Source organism: Tursiops truncatus, chromosome 1 (genome assembly GCF_011762595.2).
Source record: "Tursiops truncatus isolate mTurTru1 chromosome 1, mTurTru1.mat.Y, whole genome shotgun sequence".
Classification (NCBI taxonomy): Eukaryota; Metazoa; Chordata; class Mammalia; order Artiodactyla; family Delphinidae; genus Tursiops; species Tursiops truncatus.
Window position 1 is genome coordinate 68,114,619 of NC_047034.1, and position 17,711 is coordinate 68,132,329.

Genomic DNA, 17,711 nt, shown 5'->3' on the forward strand with positions numbered 1-17,711 from the left:
TTAACAAATTGAAAGAAAAGACCATATGATAATCTCAGTAGATGCAGAAAAAGCTTCAGACAGAATTCAACACCCATTTATGATAAAAATGCTCCAGAAAGTAGGCATAGAGGGAACTTACCTCAACATAATAAAGGCCATATATGACAAACCCACAGCCAACATCATTTTCAATGGTGAAAAACTGAAACCATTTCCACTAAGATCAGGAACAAGACAAGGATGTCCACTCCCACCAATATTATTCAACATAGTTTTGGAAGGTTTAGCCACAGCAATCAGAGATAAAAAAGAAATAAAAGGAGTCCAAATCAGAAAAGAAGTAAAGCTGTCGCTGTTTGCAGATGACATGATACTATACATAGAGAATCCTAAAGGTGTTACCAGAAAACTACTAGAGCTAATCAATGAATTTGGTAAAGTGACAGGATACAAAATTAATGCACAGAAATCTCTTGCATTCCTATACACTAATGATGAAAGATCTGAAAAAGAAATTAAGGAAACACTCCTATTTACCATTGCAACACAAAGAATACCTAGGCATAAACCTACCTAAGGAGACAAAAGACCTGTATGCAGAAAACTATAAGACACTGATGAAAGAAATTAAAGATGATACAAACAGATGTAGAGATATACCATGTTCTTGGATTGGAAGAATCAACATTGTGAAAATGACTACACTACCCAAAGCAATCTACAGATTCAATGCAATCCCTATCAAACTACCAATGACATTTTTCAAAGACCTAGAACAAAGAATTTCACGATTTGTATGGAAACACAAAACACCCCGAATAGCTAACGTTATCTTGAGAAAAGAAAAACGGAGCTAGAGGAATCACGCTCTCTGATTCAGACTATACTACAAAGCTACAGTAATCAAGAAAGTGTGGTACTGGCACAAAAACAGAAATATAGATCAATGGAACAGTATAGAAAGCCCAGAGATAAACCCACACACATATGGTCACCTTATCTTTGATAAAGGAGGCAAGAATATAGAATGAAGCAAAGACAGCCTCTTCAATAAGTGATGCTGGGAAAACTGGACAGCTACATGTAAAAGAATGAAATTAGAACATTTCCTAACACCAAACACAAAAATAAACTCAAAATTGATTAAATACCTAAATGTAAGGCCAGACACTATAAAACTCTTAGAGGAAAACATAGGCAGAACACTCCATGACATAAATCACAGCAAGATCCTTTTTGACCCACCTCCTAGAGAAATGGAAATAAAAACAAAAATAAACAAATGGGACCTAATGAAACTTAAAGGCTTTTACACTGCAAAGGAAACCATAAACAAGACGAAAAGACAATCCTCAGAATGGGAGAAATATTTGCAAATGAAGCAACTGACAAAGTATTAATCTTCAAAATTTACAAGCAGCTCATGCAGCTCAATATCAAAAAAACAAACAACCCAATCCAAAAATGGGCAGAAGACTTAAATAGACATTTCTCCAAAGAAGATATACAGATTGCCAACAAATACATGAAAGGATGCCCAACATCACTAATCATTAGAGAAATGCAAATCAAATCTACATTGAGGTATCATCTCACAGTGGTCAGAATAGCCATCATCAAAAATTACAAACAATAGAGTAAGCTGTGACAAAGTGAGAGAGTGGCATGGACATATATACACTACCAAACGTAAAATAGATAGCTAGTGGGAAGCAGCCACATAGCACAGGGAGATCAACACGGTGCTTTGTGACCACCTAGAGGGGTGGGATAGGGAGGGTGGGAGGGAAGGAGACGCAAGAGGGAAGAGATATGGGAACATATGTATATGTGTAACTGATTCACTTTGTTATAAAGCAGAAACTAACACACCATTGTAAAGCAATTATACTGCAATAAAGATGTAAAAAAAAATTACAAACAATAAATGCTGAAGAGGGTGTGGAGAAAAGGGAACCCTCTTGCACTGTTGGTGGGGATGTAAATTGATACAGCCACTATGGAGAACAATATGGAGGTTCCTTTAAAAAGTAAAGTTAGAACTCCCATATGACCCAGCAATCCCACTACTGGGCATATACCCTGAGAAAACCATAATTCAAAAAGAGTCATGTAACACAATGTTCATTGCAGCACTATTTACAATAGCCAGGACATGGAAGCAACCTAAGTGTCCATTGACAGATGAATGGATAAAGAAGATGTGGCACATATATACAATGGAATGTTACTCAGCCATAAAAGGAAACGAAATTGAGTTATATGTAGTGAGGTTGATGGACCTAGAGACTGTCATACAGAGTGAAGAAAGTCAGAAAGAGAAAAACAAATACTGTATGCTAACACATATATATGGAATAAAAAAAAATGTTTCTGAGGAACCTAGAGGCAGGACAGGAATAAAGACGCAAACATAGAGAATGGACTTGAGGACATGGGGTGGGGGAAGGGTATGCTGGGACGAAGTGAGAGAGTGGAATGGACATATATACACTACCAAATATAAAATAGATAGCTAGTGGGAAGCAGCTGCATAGCACAGGGAGATCAGCTTGGTGCTTTGTGTCCACCTAGAGAGGTGGGATATGGAGAGTGGGAGGGAGACGCAAGAGGGAGGGGATATGAGGATATATGTATTCATATAGCTGATTCATTTTGTTATACCGCAGAAACTAACACAATAATGTAAATCAATTATACTCCAATAAAGATGTTAAAAAAATAAAAGATTTGTGTAGAGGGAAGAAAAAATCTGTTCAGTTTTGTCAAATTATTTTTCTGTGTCTATTAACGTGATCATGTGATTCTTCTTCTTTAGCCTGTTGGTATGATGGATTAATTGTTTTTCAAATGTTAAACCAGTCTTGCATACCTGAGGTAAATCCCACTTTGTTGTAGTATATAATTCTTTTTGTACATTGTTGGATTGGAGTTGCTAATGTTTTGTTGAAGAGTTTTCTGCCTATGCACATGAGAGTTATTTGTCCATGGGGTTTCTTTCCTTGTATAGTCTTTGTCTGGTTTTGTTATTAGAATGAGTTAGAATATGTAAAATAATGAGTTCAGAAGAATTCCCTTTACTTCTATCTTCTGTAAGAGATTCTAGAGAACTGGTATGATTTCTTCCATTAAATATTTGGTAGAATTCACCAGTAAGCCCATCTGGAACTGATGCTCTGCTTTGGAATGTAATTAATTATTGATTCAATATATTTAATAGATGTAGACCTATTCAGATTGTCTATTTCATCCTGTGTGAGTTTTGGCAGGTTGTGTCTTTCAAGGAGTTGGTCCATTTCATTTAGATTTTCAAATTTGTGGGCATAGAGATGTTCATAGCATTTCTTTATTATCCTTTTAATGTTTATGAGGTTGGTAGTGATGTCCCCTCTTTCATTTCTAATATTAGTAATTTGCATCCTCTTTTTTTCCTTATTTAGCCTGGCTACAGATTTATAGATTTTGCTGATCTTTTCAGAGAACCACATTTTGGTTTCATTGATTTTCTCTATTGATTTCCTGTTTTCAATTTCATTTCTTACTGTTCTAATATTATTATTTCTTTTCTTCTGCTAACTTTGGATTTAATATGCTCTTCTTTTTCTAGTTTGATGAAGTGGAAGTTTCAATTACTGACTTTAGTCCTTTATTCTTTTCTAATACATGCATTCAATGCTATAAATTTCTTTCTAAGCTCTACTATTGCTATATCCCACACATTTTGATAAGTAGTGTTTTCATTTTGTTCAAAATATTCAAAAATTTCTCTTGAGATTTCTTCTTTAATCTATCTTATTTAAAAGTGTGTTGTCTAATCTCCACATATATTGAAGTTTTCCATTTTTTTCTGTTGATTTCCAGTTTTATTCCATTGTGGTCTAAGAGCAGACATTGTATGACTTGTATTCTTTTAAATTTGTTAAGGTGTGTTTTACGGCCCAAAAGGTGGTCTATGTTGGTGAATGTTCCATGTGAGCTTGAGAAGAATGTGTGTTCTGCTGTCGTTGGATGAAGTAATCTATAGATGTACATTTATACAGTTGATTGGTGGTGGAATTGAGGTCAATGATGTACTTACTGATTTTCTGCCTGTTGGATTCGTCTGTTTCTGATAGAAGGGTGTTGAAGTCTCCAATTATGAGAGGATTTATCTCTTCCTCCTTGTAGTTCAAACAGCTTTGCCACACATATTTGAAGCTCTGTTGTTAGGCACATACATGTTAAGGCTTGTTATGTCTTCTTGGAGAATTGACCCCTTTGTCATTATGTAACATCCTTCTTTATCCTGATAACTTTCCTTGCTTTGATGTCGGTAGATCCGATTTTCTGACCTTTATTATTTTCCTTCTCTATAAAGAACTTCTTTTAACATTTCTTACAAGTCAGAACTACTGGCAACAAATTCCCTCCATTTTTGTTTGCCTGAAAAAGTCCTTATGTCTCCTTCACTTTTGAAGGGTAATTTCACAGGGTACAGAAAATTATAGGTTGGTGTTTTTTTTCCTCAACACTTTAAATATTTTACTCCACTCTCAATTCTTGCTTGCAGTTCATTTTTTTAAGTTAAATAAATGTGAAGACATTTTGAAGACATATATCATGACCTCACTTGTTCTTCAGCGACACTACTGACTTTATGCTGAATAAGATCATAGTTTTTAAGTACTAGAAAATATTTCCTCAATTTTTTATGCATTTCACAGTGACCTGATATTTTATTTCCACCACAGAGATACAATAGATGTAAATGTTCTCAAGAGCATAGAGAATAGTAAAATGTAAAATAATTAAGAAGTAATGAGTTTTTATTCCCTTAGTTTTTGATATAATTTATTTAATTGTAAGTTTATGTAATTCAATTTTTAATAATGTAATGTGTATCAATAACCAGCTCATAAGGTTTCTGAAAATTTAACAATTGGCTCTCATGAGTTGGTAGGTGCTGGCTCCAGCACACCACCGGGTAGTGCTGTGGGGAGGATAGTTGGGTGTCAGGTGTTTGAGTGTGTGTGGGGGGGCAATGAGAATAAAGAGCACTTTCGCATATATCACCAGTTCTTATTACCCTTGTCCTCTTAGGGAGGCCCATTGGAAAGTGCCTTTGACCTGTTAAAATGGACCTTCAGTTTCCTTGTGAGCCAATAATAGCACCTTTCCCATGTTTCATATTTATAGCTTAACTTATGGAAAAGCACAAGATCTTTCTTCTGTCAACTCTAGTCCCTTCTCCTCAACAAAAAATTAGTTACAAATTCTAAACTAAGGCAGCCCCTCCAAACACAGCACAGGGCTCACTAAATTCTACCACAATGTACCCAGCAGGGAAATTGGGTTTCTGCCAGCTGACCCACCCTTGCCCACCCCCATCTCTCTGTGACTTTGGCACCAGGACCTGACTGCACGGAGAGGTGTTCTCTGAAATTATGGAACAAATCAGAAGTAAAAGGTCCATCAGCTCATTAAAGGTCAGTCATCCAAGTTCAGCTTTGAACTAACACATCCAAATTTGGGGTGGCCTGACATGACTACATCTTTTTCTTTGTATAATGAGAGTTACCAGACAGAACCACCCAGAGAGTCTTAACATCCCTTTCCAGAAGACAGCTAAGAAAGGGAGTGGGGAGCACATTTCTGCCCAAGGCTGGGGCTTGACCACAGCCTTGGGTGATTACCCAGCTCCCTTCTCGGCTCTTGCAGTCTAAGCACCTGATTTTGACTTCTTGGGAACAGCAGAGTGACTTAAAGCCTGGAAGGAGATGAGCAATCCTCGAGGCACAGGCAGAAAAAGTCCCAGTGAGACAGGAAGCCTACTGGTTCCTGATGCATAAACTAGACAGTAGAGGCAGCACTTGCCTGACAAAGAGCTCACTCTGCCGTGGCGTCTGCAAGCAGCTGCCGGGCTCCTCACCGGGCTCCCTTCCCTCTCCTCACTGGCTGATGGATCCCAAGGGGCTCCTCTCCTTGAACGTCCTGCTGTTTTTCTCCCTAGCTTTTGAGCTGAGCTGCAGAACAGGTGAGTGCTCATCTGTCTGAGGGCTTGGGTCCCATGATTACCTGCCAGGAATCAGCTGTAGCCCATGGATGGAGAGAAGAGGCAGGGGTGGCGGGTTGTTTTTCGGCTGCCTCTTCCTCAGAGACTGACTCTGAGTTCTTCCTGCCTCTTTTAAAGAGGAAGGAACATTGTGAGTTACTGGGGTCCTGGCTTCTGAGGCTAAGCCCCACCAGTCCTAGTTTCCAAGGAAACCAGGAGCTCTAAGCCAAAGGCACTGGTCACATTCTAGACCAGCCTCTCTGGGTGAGAGGCTCCAGTCAAAGTCCTGGCTGAGTGGTTGGTTTTGCATGAGTATCTTTCTGGCAAAGACCCAGGCTAAGGGAATGAGCTGTAGGGATGGAGCTCTGGGAGAATATTACTCCTACAACCCTGTCCTGGATGGGGATCCTCACACACGCAAGCAGACAAACGAAAAACATGATCCACCTACATGAAAAGGCTGTAGTGCGAAGAGAGGGTAGAAGTGAAAACCCCAGGCACTGGTTGAGAACAGATAGTGGCCACAGTGTGGTCATACTGGTGGCTACTTTCCTGGAAGAGAAGGCTCCAAGGCAGCAAGAGGGGGAGAGGCCAGGATTTTTGGAGCCCAGGGCTGGTTACAGTAAGTGAGAAGTGCAAATCGGAAATGCTCAGGGTCAGGGCAGCTCCAGTGTAAGGCCAGACACAAGACAAAGTGTTTGAAGCTGGGCTCTACTCCTGTCTTTCTGGTTTGCTGGTATTCTCTGTTTAGTAATAGCTGAGCTATGAGAAAAGGTGTTTGAGAAAGAAAAAGCCAAGCAAGGGGCAGACTTTGGGCTCACTGTGGAGTGGGTGAGAATCTCCTTTCTGCTTAAATGCCTTGGGACTGTGGGAAGCAGTCTGGAGTGGAAGCGGCATTAAGGAAGGGGGGACGTCCTGAGGCTCCGGATGTTCTGTTCTTGGGGTTTTCAAGACCACAAATCCATTATGGACTTTTCCAGGAGAAGCCCAGAGATATGCTAGGTTTGTCAGAGGGGCTGCACTTGGGATCTGTCTTTTGCCAGATTCCCAGATGAATAGGCCTTCCTTGGCCCCACTTTTCCTCAGAATCAGGCAGACCCATGGCTCTTGCTACCCAAGGTCTCAGAGAGCAATAACTGAACTGAGGGCTCAGAAAGCCAAACGAAACCACTTTAAGCCATCACAGGGAGAGTCAAACTTTCCTGGGTGCACCCCATTTGTGACTCCACCATTTTTGGAATTCTTCTTAGTGACTATCAGGCGTGATGGGTTTGAACAGTGAGCTGGACTTTTCTGTCTCTGTGCTGGCTTGCCTCCTGGCCAGTCTGGCCCTGGCATTTCAGGTTCTGCTGACAGCTGCTGCGCGGAAAGCTTTGGAGGTCACTGGTCAGTGAGAAACAGCCCAGCCCCACAGGCATGGCTACCCAATCGGTAGTGTCTCCCTTCCTTCCTTTGTCTGCTTTGAAATATGTACAAAAATTTTAGTGTTTTTATTTTAAAATATGCACCCTTTTGTGAAACCCCAATAAAACCCAGAAGGAAATGCTTTGCAAATGGGACAGGTCATTCATGACAGATTCACCCAACCAAGAAGCCCCATTCTTGTAAAATCAGTACCTACTCCCTTTCCCATCTCTACTCAGCTCGACTTCCAATTCCCAGTCAAAACTGTAAAAATCAAGAAGTCCACATGTCCCTCCCCCAAGTAAAGTGAATTTTCCATTTCCCCCAATGATACATCTTTTAATAGACTTCATTTTTTTAGAGCTGTTTTGGGTTCACAGCAAAAGTAAGCAGAAGGTACAGAGATTTCCAACTACCTCCACACATGAACAGCCCCCCCGCCATTAACAACATCCCCCATCAGAGTGGTGCATCTCTTACAACTGATGAATCTACCCCAGTGGGATTTTTTATTCCTTCATTCAGGTCCTCCTCACATCCTTCACACACATGAGGGGAGAGGTGAGGGACAAGTGGGGGCATCCTAGACTTGGCCCAACCTTGTTGTTCACTGGCCCATTGTACCCCAAGATGCAGATCTAGGCACTTCCATCTCTCAAAAGCTTTAATACTGTGATATAATGCCACTACCTTCACTGTCTCCAGTGTTGGACTGGAAATCAGAACCTCAATGCTATTTGGTTTTATCCATAGATTGCCTTTGAACGATCCCATTCAGCAACGGTCTACTAAGGACACACGATGTGGCTAGCACTATGTGAGGTGTGGGGGAAGTAAAATGAACAACCACAGCCTCTGTCTAGCACTTGACACAGTATCTGTGAGAGCCCTTCCATGAATGTTTGTTGAATGAATAATAATAGTATGTACAGCATCCTTGCTGTATACCAAACACCGTGGTAAGTGCTTTGTGTGTATTATTCATTTAATTATCATACCAACCCTATGAGATACGTGTAGTTATTGTTACATTATGATTTTATAAAACAGGAAAAAGAGGCACAGAGCAGTTAGCAATTTCTCTTTAATCACCCAGCCTGACTCCAGAGGCCTGAATGAATGAAACTAGATAAGCTTATGTTTAGGGAGGAGGAGAATCCTAAAATTTGTTTCCAGGTACCATGGTAAAAATTAGAATATGCTGTCTATAATTGAAGGATATGAGTTGATTTTAATTGAACTGAAATGAAGTATAGGAATTTTCAAAAGGTGAGAGACGTTGACAAAATCAAAGAAGGAAGTACAAGGCATATGGAGGTATTTGATCTGGAATTTGAAAAGTGGATAGAAACATCTTTCATCATGTAGCTTTCATTTAATTTTTTGTTAACTAGTTTGTTTATTGGAAGAGTATCACATGTATGTCTATAAAACTTCAACAGTGTAAAAGGGTACAGAATGGAGACAAATCTCCCTTCTATACCCCTCCCTACTGTTACCAGTTTCTTGCATGTCCTTTTAAATGTATACATCAGGTAGGTTGGATTCTTATATAACTTGAAAAGAGTACTCTAGATGAAGGCACAGATGCAGAGGTAAAGTGCTGTGAGTTTTCAGGGGGAACTGTAAGTGGCCTGCTGCACCTGAAACAGAGGTTTCATAGCTAAGGCACTTCTAGCTCCTCACCTGGCAAATAGGGATAAGGGTCCCCTTCATCTCCCTACATAAACAACTCTTACGGATGTTATAAAGATAAAGGAGAGTACATTCAGATTTTGGAGAGAGAAGAAATTAGACTCTGTTTTGTCATTTGTTCATTCATTCATTCATCTCATTCAGTTTTTTCATTCTCTCAGGCAAAAAGGATTTATTGAGTTCCTACCATGTCCCAGGTGGGTATTAAGATTACAGCAGTGAACAAAACAGACACAGTCCCTACTCTTGGAAACTTATAACTGAATAAGGATGACAAGCATTGAACGAGAGTTAAAAATGTCTTGAGCGATATGAAAGGAGAGATGCAAAGTGAACTGGAAGCATATGGCAGAGAAACCGAATCTAAGCCAAGGGTCAAGGGCAGAGGCCTGAAGGACAGAAGGAGTTAACCCGGCAAATAAAGAGCAGTGACAGGCTTTCAGGCTGGGGAACAGTGAGTGCAAATATTCTAAGATAGAAAGACCCAGCAGCGTCAAGGAATGGGACTAGGAGGACAGCTGGTAGGACTTCTGTTTAAAAATGAGACTTATTAAAGACACATTATCTTTTCTTTGTAAGCCTAGATTTCGCATAAGAACTGTGAGGGCTCTGAGTCCTACCTGAAAGAAATGTTGTAGCAAGATGCCCAGTAACAGGGCTGGGCCAAAAAATTGTTATCATTAGGTAGAATCCCATTTTGTGAAAAGTTTGGCTAAATGTTACTGATTTCAGGAAAATATCCACGGGCCCATGTGAATCACTCTACTTTCTAAGTTGAATTTTCCTGGAAGGAAAGTGAGTTGGTGTTAACAGCTACAAATGTTTCCTCCAGACTCTCTTAGTAACCAGGGGCTGACTGAATCACAGACCTGCTGGAAAACACTCATCAAGCAGTAGGATGTTTCAGGAGCTGGGACTCTACTTGAAGTGTTTTATGAACCACTTTAAAGTCCCCACTTATTTTTCCACTCTTGCTTAGGTGGCAATGAGTTCACGTACCCCCTGCAGACCTGGCCACTCACATGCTTAGTTGTTACATCATCATTCTTTATGTGGGTTGTAGCGTGTGAGGGTCTCTTCCTGATGAAGTTTTGATTCCACTCCCCATGACTGAGTCTGCCTGAACCACTCAGCCTTTTCTTCTCATCTGCCCTCTCTTTCTTTCCCTCTTTACCCTCTTCTTTTCTTTTTTCAAAACTTTTTTTCTTTGATTTTTTTTTTGACTACTCTCTGCCCCATCCTCTATTTCCTCTTCCCCCTGACTCCCTTCCAATTCCAAGTTCTGAAAACAGCCATGGTGTAAAGAGTTTGTTGAGTTACATGGGCAGAAGGGGCACACAGGAGACATGGCAGGGTGGAGACTTATGGTCTATGAATGGGTATAATTTCCATTTCTTCTTTCTCTATATTAAAATTGATCCAAAAAAATCAACAGTATGATGGCAATTCTCAACCTTGATTTGAAGCCCAGACTCCTTTGAGAGATGACATTTATGGCTATGCTCCTAGAAAAATGTACATATGCTTATTTATACCACTTTTGTACACAATTTCAGGGGGCCTATGTACCACATGATGTTTCTCCTTGCATGGATGGTTCTAGTTTTCTGTCATCCCTTTATTGGTAGAAGTTTAAGTTCAGGATTCAAGAGGTTACTCTCTTGGGTACTGTACCTACCACATTATCTGGACAGTCAGGCATCCATAAGTGTGGCTGGAAGGAATTCCAACATGCCCTGCAGTTTATCTTTATAAAAACAGCAACACCAGCACCATGAACAGCAGTCCTTATTGAATCAATTGAACAACAAGGGAGAGTGCTCTGTTTTAAGAGTTGATGTATTGGCAATATGTAAAAGAGCAAATGCCTAATTGTCTTTCTCACTATTCCTTAATAATTATAAGTGTCAGGAATTCTCTGGCAGTCCAGTGGTTAGAACTCGGGGCTTTCATTACCGGGACCCAGGGTTCAATCCCTGTTTGGGGAACTAAGATCCTGCAAGCTACATAGCATAGCAAAAGAAAAAAAATACTATGTGTCCACCACTCAAATCCTGATTTTTCTTTTTTCCCAACCTCTGAATCTCTAGTCTGATATCAGCTGGGCCCTTTACAGGATCTCAGAGCATGTTGGTATCAAGAACATCTGAATCAGTTTGCCCAAATTTCCAACATCCATCTTAACCACGAGTTATTGTGTCTTTTCTAGATGGCTGCACTACTTAGGCAAACAGTTTTATTGTACTCTTCTGACTTTCTTATCAACTAGAACAATTTGTGCTCTCTCTGACTCATGGGCTCCTTCTTTTACAAACATTAGCTTATGGTTAAGTTCAATTATTAAGTTCAGTCACGTATTGGGCAGAGCTAAATAAGAGAGGTTTTAGTCAGGTAACATGGCTTTCAGCATTCATAAATTGAACAGATATTTATTTAAAGCCTACTATGTGCCAACCACAATTGTGAGTCCTAGGGACAAAACAGTGAACAAGATCAAATTCTTCCTCTTGAGAAGTTGGCATTCTAGTGTTTAACACTAGAATAAAATAAAAATAAAATAAAATAAAATAAAATGAATAATATATACAGTATAACATCAGACAGTGATAAGCACAACAAGAAAGGATAGGATAGGATAGGATAGGCAGGATAGTCAGAGCAGGTCTCTCAGAGAAGATGATTTTTTGAGCAGAAATCTAAAATAAAATGAGGGAATGAGCTCTTTAGATATGTACGGGAAGAGATTGCCAGAAAGAGAGAGAGAGAACAGCAAATGCAAAAGCTCTGAGATGAGAATGTTCTGGATGAGTTACAGACCAGCCGGAGCCAGTGTGGCCATAGTGCAGTGAGGACAGGAGAAGGAGTTGGAGAGGTACCAGGGATTGGGTTATTCAGTCTTTGAAGCAATAACAGGGACTATGGATTTTATTCTATGGGTGCTTAGAAAGCCCTGGAAGATTAAAAGCAGGAGAGAGACAAAATCTGATATAGTTTTAAAAGGTTACACTGTCCATTGCATGGACGCAGGGAGATTAGTTGGAAGACAATGGCAGGGCCAGGCTGGTGATGATGGTGGTTGAAAGTCCTGAGATGCCAGATATATTTTTAGGGCAGAGTCAACAGGATTGCTGATAGATTGAATGTGGAGTATCAGAGGAAGAAAGGAGTCAAAGATGATTCCAGTGTTTTGGCCTAGGAATTGTAATGTTGTTTGCAGAAGGGGCTATAGAATCAAGAGTTCATTTGCTAAGTTTGAGATGCCCTTTAGACCTCCAAATACCAATACCAATCAGTGTAGGCAATTTGGAGTACTGTGAAGGGTTTGGGTAAGAGATATATCTCTGTAAGCATTCCAGAAACATGTCAAACTATGCAACTAGATAAGTGTGGCTGAGAAAGAGAAGAGTTCTGAGTACTGAGTCCTGGGATGCTCCAGTCTTTAAGAGCAGAAAGTTTCAGGCAAGGAGACTGAGAAAGGGCAGCCAGTGAAATAGGAAGAAAACCAGGAGAGTGTGTTGTTCCCCAGGCCAAATGAAGGCAGTGTTTCAAAGGGGGAATGTGAACAATGCCAACTGAAAGCAAGATGAGAAAGCAAGGATGAAGATGGAGAAGTGACATAGTATCATGGAATATACAGTGACCTTGACAAGAGTGGTTCCAATGAGTAGTAAGGAGAAGGCCTGTCTGCAGTGGGTACAAGGAAAAATAAGTCAGGAAATGGGGACAGAAGGTATAAACACACATTAAGGGACTTTGGAATAAAAGAAAACAGAGAAATGGGGAGGTGGCTGGGGATGGACCTGGCACCAGGGGAGGGGTTTTTAAGATTAGGGAAATTACATGTTGGTATGTTGTGTGTTAGTAAAAATAACCCACAACATACCATAACAATAACAAAGTTGATGATGCAAGGGGTGGGGGAAGTTGCAGAAGCAAAGCCTTGAAGTGAGTGAGTGCTCCATGAAGGAAGAGGTTAACCTTATCTGGGAGCAGAGACCATCCATCCAAGTAGGTAGGTTGACTTGGTGGTAGAAACAAATGGAAGTCCTCTTTTATTTCTTCTCCTTTCTCAGTGAAATGAGAAGCAGGGTCATCAACTGAGGTTGTGGGGGTTTTTTTGTTTTTTTTTTTTTGGTTGTTGTTGCCTCAGCTTTTTTGAAAAAGAGAAGTAAAATAATTTTTCACCCTTGACATTGTTAAATATCTTAGCTTTTTGGGGAGTTAGGATTCCACAGTTTGAATATGAGGCTCATCTCCTCCTGGACTCCACATCCCTCAGACTTTTCTCTTTCCTCCTCATCTGAAATGATGTTTCTTAACCTTGGTCTCTTGGGCTCACAAGCTCAGAATTAGTTTCAGTTACTCTCCATTCTTCATGCTATATATCCAATGGTGGTGGGAAGTCTGGCTGAGAAATTAATCCAGTTACTAGTTATATGACTTTAGGCAAGTCATTTAACTTCTCTATGCCTTAGGTGCCTTAACTATAAATCTGAGTTGATAGAATTCCCTCCTGGATCAAAGAAACCCAGAGTCCTAATTAGTCTATACAGCTCTATCATAAATGATTTTAAGATTTCCACTGCAATTTTTGAAAACTGAGAATATAGTGGGAAATACTGAGAATATAGTGGGATCCTCATGACAGTCCTTATAAACTACTAAGGACCTGGCAACCCCAGGGATTGGCCAAGAGGAAGAGGGAGATCATCCAGTCTATTATTCCTGATCCACAGACAGGATGTGAGTCTCAAAGGCTTCCATAATAAGGGACTTCGTTCTCCTTCCTCCTGCAGGTGAGGGCTCAACGAATTGCCCAGTGATGATCCTTGGGCGGCTGGGAAGCAGTGTGCTGCTGCCCCTGACATCTGACGGGATAAGTAAGAGCATGAATAAGAGTATTCACATCCTTGTCACAGTGGCAGGATCACCCATAGACACCGTCAAGAAGAAAATAGTGTCTCTGGATCTGCGGAAAGGTGACTCTCCACACCATCTGGAGAATGGCTATGAGTTTCATCCAGAAAACCTGAGCCTGAGAATCCTGAAAAGCAGGAAGGAGGATGAGGGCTGGTACTTTATGAGCCTGGAGGAAAACATTTCAGTCCAGCACTTTTGCCTGCAGCTGAAGCTCTATGGTAATGATGGTGGCTTCCCCAGTCCCCACTGGAGGGATGAGATAGTTCCTTGCCTAAGAATTTAGGCCTCTCTCAGAAGCAAAGGGTATTCAGAGTTGGAAGCAACTTGAAAGACATCTCAGTCCAGGGGTAAACCGTCCTTCAGGAAGAAGTTTTAGAAGTTCACAAATCTTTTTTTCATCCAAATTGCACGTTAGTGATAGCTGATTAGCACAAGTTACCTTTAACCCCATTTTCTTGGGGCTCCAGGCCCTCTTGCCTACAGCCCCTCTGCCTGTTGACAAGAGGGTCTGGAGCCCCAAGAGTCTCAATTTACAAATAAGATTTTATTTGAAAAAAGGTGTTTTTTTAATAAAAAAAATTTTGAATACCACTGATCAAGCTCAATCTCGCTTTCATAGATGAGGACACTGAAATCTAGAGATAAGTGGTTTGCACGTTCCTACTCACATCTGCGTAGGTGGGTTCACTGCACTAGGAGTCCTGGGAGACGGAGGGCTGAAATTCAGCCCACACATCACTCACCAAGCCCCGCATCCTGGCAGAGGATTGCATCTACCTGGTGGAAGAGGCATATTTTTCTCATTTAAACAAATGCTCTGATTATAAAATTGCTTAGTTGCAGAACTTAAACTAGAACGTAGGTCCACCTAAATCTAAGGCCAGTGCATTTTTGAGCCTCTTTAACTGCCAGCCCCTCTTGAACACACCCAGAGTTTGTCTCTTAAGTCCCAAGGCTCCCTTGAATTCCCAGGGATCCTGGCAGCCATGCGGGCTACCCTGCTTCTTCAACAGTGAGTTTCTTATCTCTGAGGATGGGACAGGAGCCCCAAACAGCCAACATTTCTTTAAAATCCTCAGGTACCAACAAGAGAGACAGAAATACCCTCCCTGCCCTTCCCCTGGCCCTAGCATTCCCTTCCCTCCAAACAGTGTATGCAGAATTCCCACAGCCCTCCACCAGGTATCAGTGTGTCCTGATCATTCCAATAGTGTTCCCGGGGCAAGGCTGCCATGAGCACAAAGATTACACATGCATTTTCTAGAACAGTTCACTGCCTTTGTCACATCTTCTCTTTTATGATCAAATTCTTACCTTAGAAAATATGGTTCCTGCAACCATGGTGTTCTTCTCAAGTCAAAGAAAGAGTCTGGATCTTGGAGTCAGAAAGACGTAGTTTCAGATCTCAGTTTGGCTGTTAGAAGCTGAGTGGCATTATGTAAGACACTCCACCTCTCTGGGTCTCAGTTTCCTCATTTATAAAATGGGAATAATTATAACTAGGTTCATAATTGTTGAGAAAGTTGTTGAAAAGATTAAAAAATATTACAAATGTGAAATTCTAGCATTATGCCTGTCCTATAGTATGTACTGAATAAATAAGACTTTCCCTTTTACTTTGTCTGTTTCACAGCATTAGAGTGAGATAAGTTGGTGAGGCCTGTGGCTATCCCAATTTCAGACACCCTAAAGCACTTGCTATAACACACACACACACACACACAAACACACACACACACACAGAGTATAGATGAAATCTCACCAGTAAAAAGTCATTTTTTTCGATCTGGAAGGTAATAATTTAGCCAAAGACGGTTAAAACCCATGGGGGAGTTAGCTGACAGCAAACTCCACAGGTAGACTACAGGAGAGCAACCTAGATGAGGAACAACAGAAAGGCAAGGGGAGCCCTAACAGTACTGGTTGGGGGGAACTAAAAGACAATGTTTTCTTCTCTATTTTATCCCAAGGTGATCCTGGAAAGAAGTATGGGGGAGGGGCATATGAGAGAGGGATGGTGCGAAGCAGTAGGTCCCCACAGAAATAAATCACACTACAGATCCACGGGCGGGGCGGGGGATTTGCATTTTCTTCTAACAAGAAGGTTAAGTCAGCATTCCAGAGGATTCATTTCAGTGATGGCTCCCTTTCTCCTCCTCCTGACAGAGCAGGTCTCCACTCCGGAAATTAAGGTGTTGAACTCCAGCCAGGAGAACGGGAACTGTAGCCTGATGCTGGCCTGCATGGTGGAGAAGGGGGACCATGTAGCTTACAACTGGAGTGAGGAGGCGGGCACCCCTCTGCTGAGCCCCACCAAGAACTCCCACCTCCTGTATCTCACCCTTGGCCCTCAGGATGCCAACAACATCTACATCTGCACCGTGAGCAACCCCATCAGCAATGGCTCTCAGACCTTCATCCCGTGGTCCAGATGCAGCCTCGGTTCCTCAGGTGAGTGCCCTTGTGGCGGCTAGTGTGCCACATTAACGATATGGGTTCAGTCCCCACCTGGACCAATTGCTCTTCTTCCATAGCCATGGTCTTCACCTTGGGAACAACACTTTATATGTTCTCTATAGTTTGTAAAAGCCTCCCATGTGCATTCAGTGAGTGGTTACTGTTCATAATGACCAGGGTGGCATTATGCTCAATTCAGAGTTGAGGAAACCAATGAGAAACGATGGAGCCAGACCCGGAGCCCAGGTCTCAAGTTATGATCCTTCCTCTCCCCTCCTGCCGTGGCACCAACCTGAAAGGCTGGCCGGGTGAGGGAGTGCAGGTGGCAGGTCCTGACTCCCAAGTCCATGCTCTACCAGTGGTGGGATTGTTCTACACCATCAATAAGAATTTATCAATCACCTATGCTGTAGAAAATTGGGAATAGACATGATAAATGACCTCTGCTCTCCGTCAACATGTTATAAAGATAAGACATGAAACATGTGCTCAATAATGAAAAGCAGGATGTAATAAAGGGCCACATTTCATGAAATGTACTGTGAATCCCATAGCAGGTCAGAGGGCCAGGGTAGTCAGTTCTCTGACTAAGACCTAGACTGTGAAGTCTGGGAAAATGATAAGTCATAGAGCACTTTATTATTGGCAAAGCGCTTTCAACTGTATGATCTCTTTTGATCCTCACAATGGTCTTATCAGATAAATGTTGTCATCATCTTCATTTCACAAATTAGGAAGTTTAAGCTCATAGCATGTAAGTACCCTCCTCAAGTTTCTTCAGCTTATAGATGGTAGAGTCAGCACCTAAACCTAGATCTTCTGACTGATCTTTCTCTGGAAAGATAAAGCATCATTATTCTGTTATCAAAAGGAACGAAGGGCTGATTAAGTAAGCTCAACTAACCACTTGAGATTGGAAACAGGATAGACCACTGAGCTTTTTCATTAATCGATCTTGTGTCTATGCCTCAGGTAGGCTCAGGGACAGAAGAACCAGGGTGCTGGCCCTGCAAGGTATTACCTGTGCTCTGACATTCTTCCCTCTGCAACCACTGGGGGGAAACAAGAGTCATTCCAAGGGGACTCCTGCCCACAGTAGACTTGGTGTATATGTGGAGGGCTTTTCCAGATGACCAAGGATCCAGGGACAGGGGAATGCAGCCAGGTCATGCCCTTCAGCATAGCATGTCCAGTCAGCGACTCCCCTGAGGTATTCCAGAGG

General features: G+C 41.5%; 1 protein-coding gene across 3 annotated transcripts in view; it reads left to right on the top strand.

The window, feature by feature from the left end:
• The first annotated feature begins 5,881 nt into the window (after positions 1 to 5,881).
• SLAMF1 (signaling lymphocytic activation molecule family member 1) overlaps positions 5,882 to 17,711 on the top strand; it is a 33,213-nt gene continuing 21,383 nt past the window's right edge. For all 3 annotated transcript variants that reach the window (XR_004526510.2, XM_004327846.2, XM_073805547.1), the window contains exons 1-3: positions 5,882 to 5,995; positions 13,909 to 14,250; positions 16,199 to 16,483. Coding sequence is in view for 2 of the 3 variants with exons in the window: in XM_004327846.2 (XP_004327894.1) it covers positions 5,920 to 5,995; positions 13,909 to 14,250; positions 16,199 to 16,483 (703 nt within the window). In the remaining variant the exon portion in view is untranslated. The remainder of the gene's footprint in view (positions 5,996 to 13,908; positions 14,251 to 16,198; positions 16,484 to 17,711) is intronic.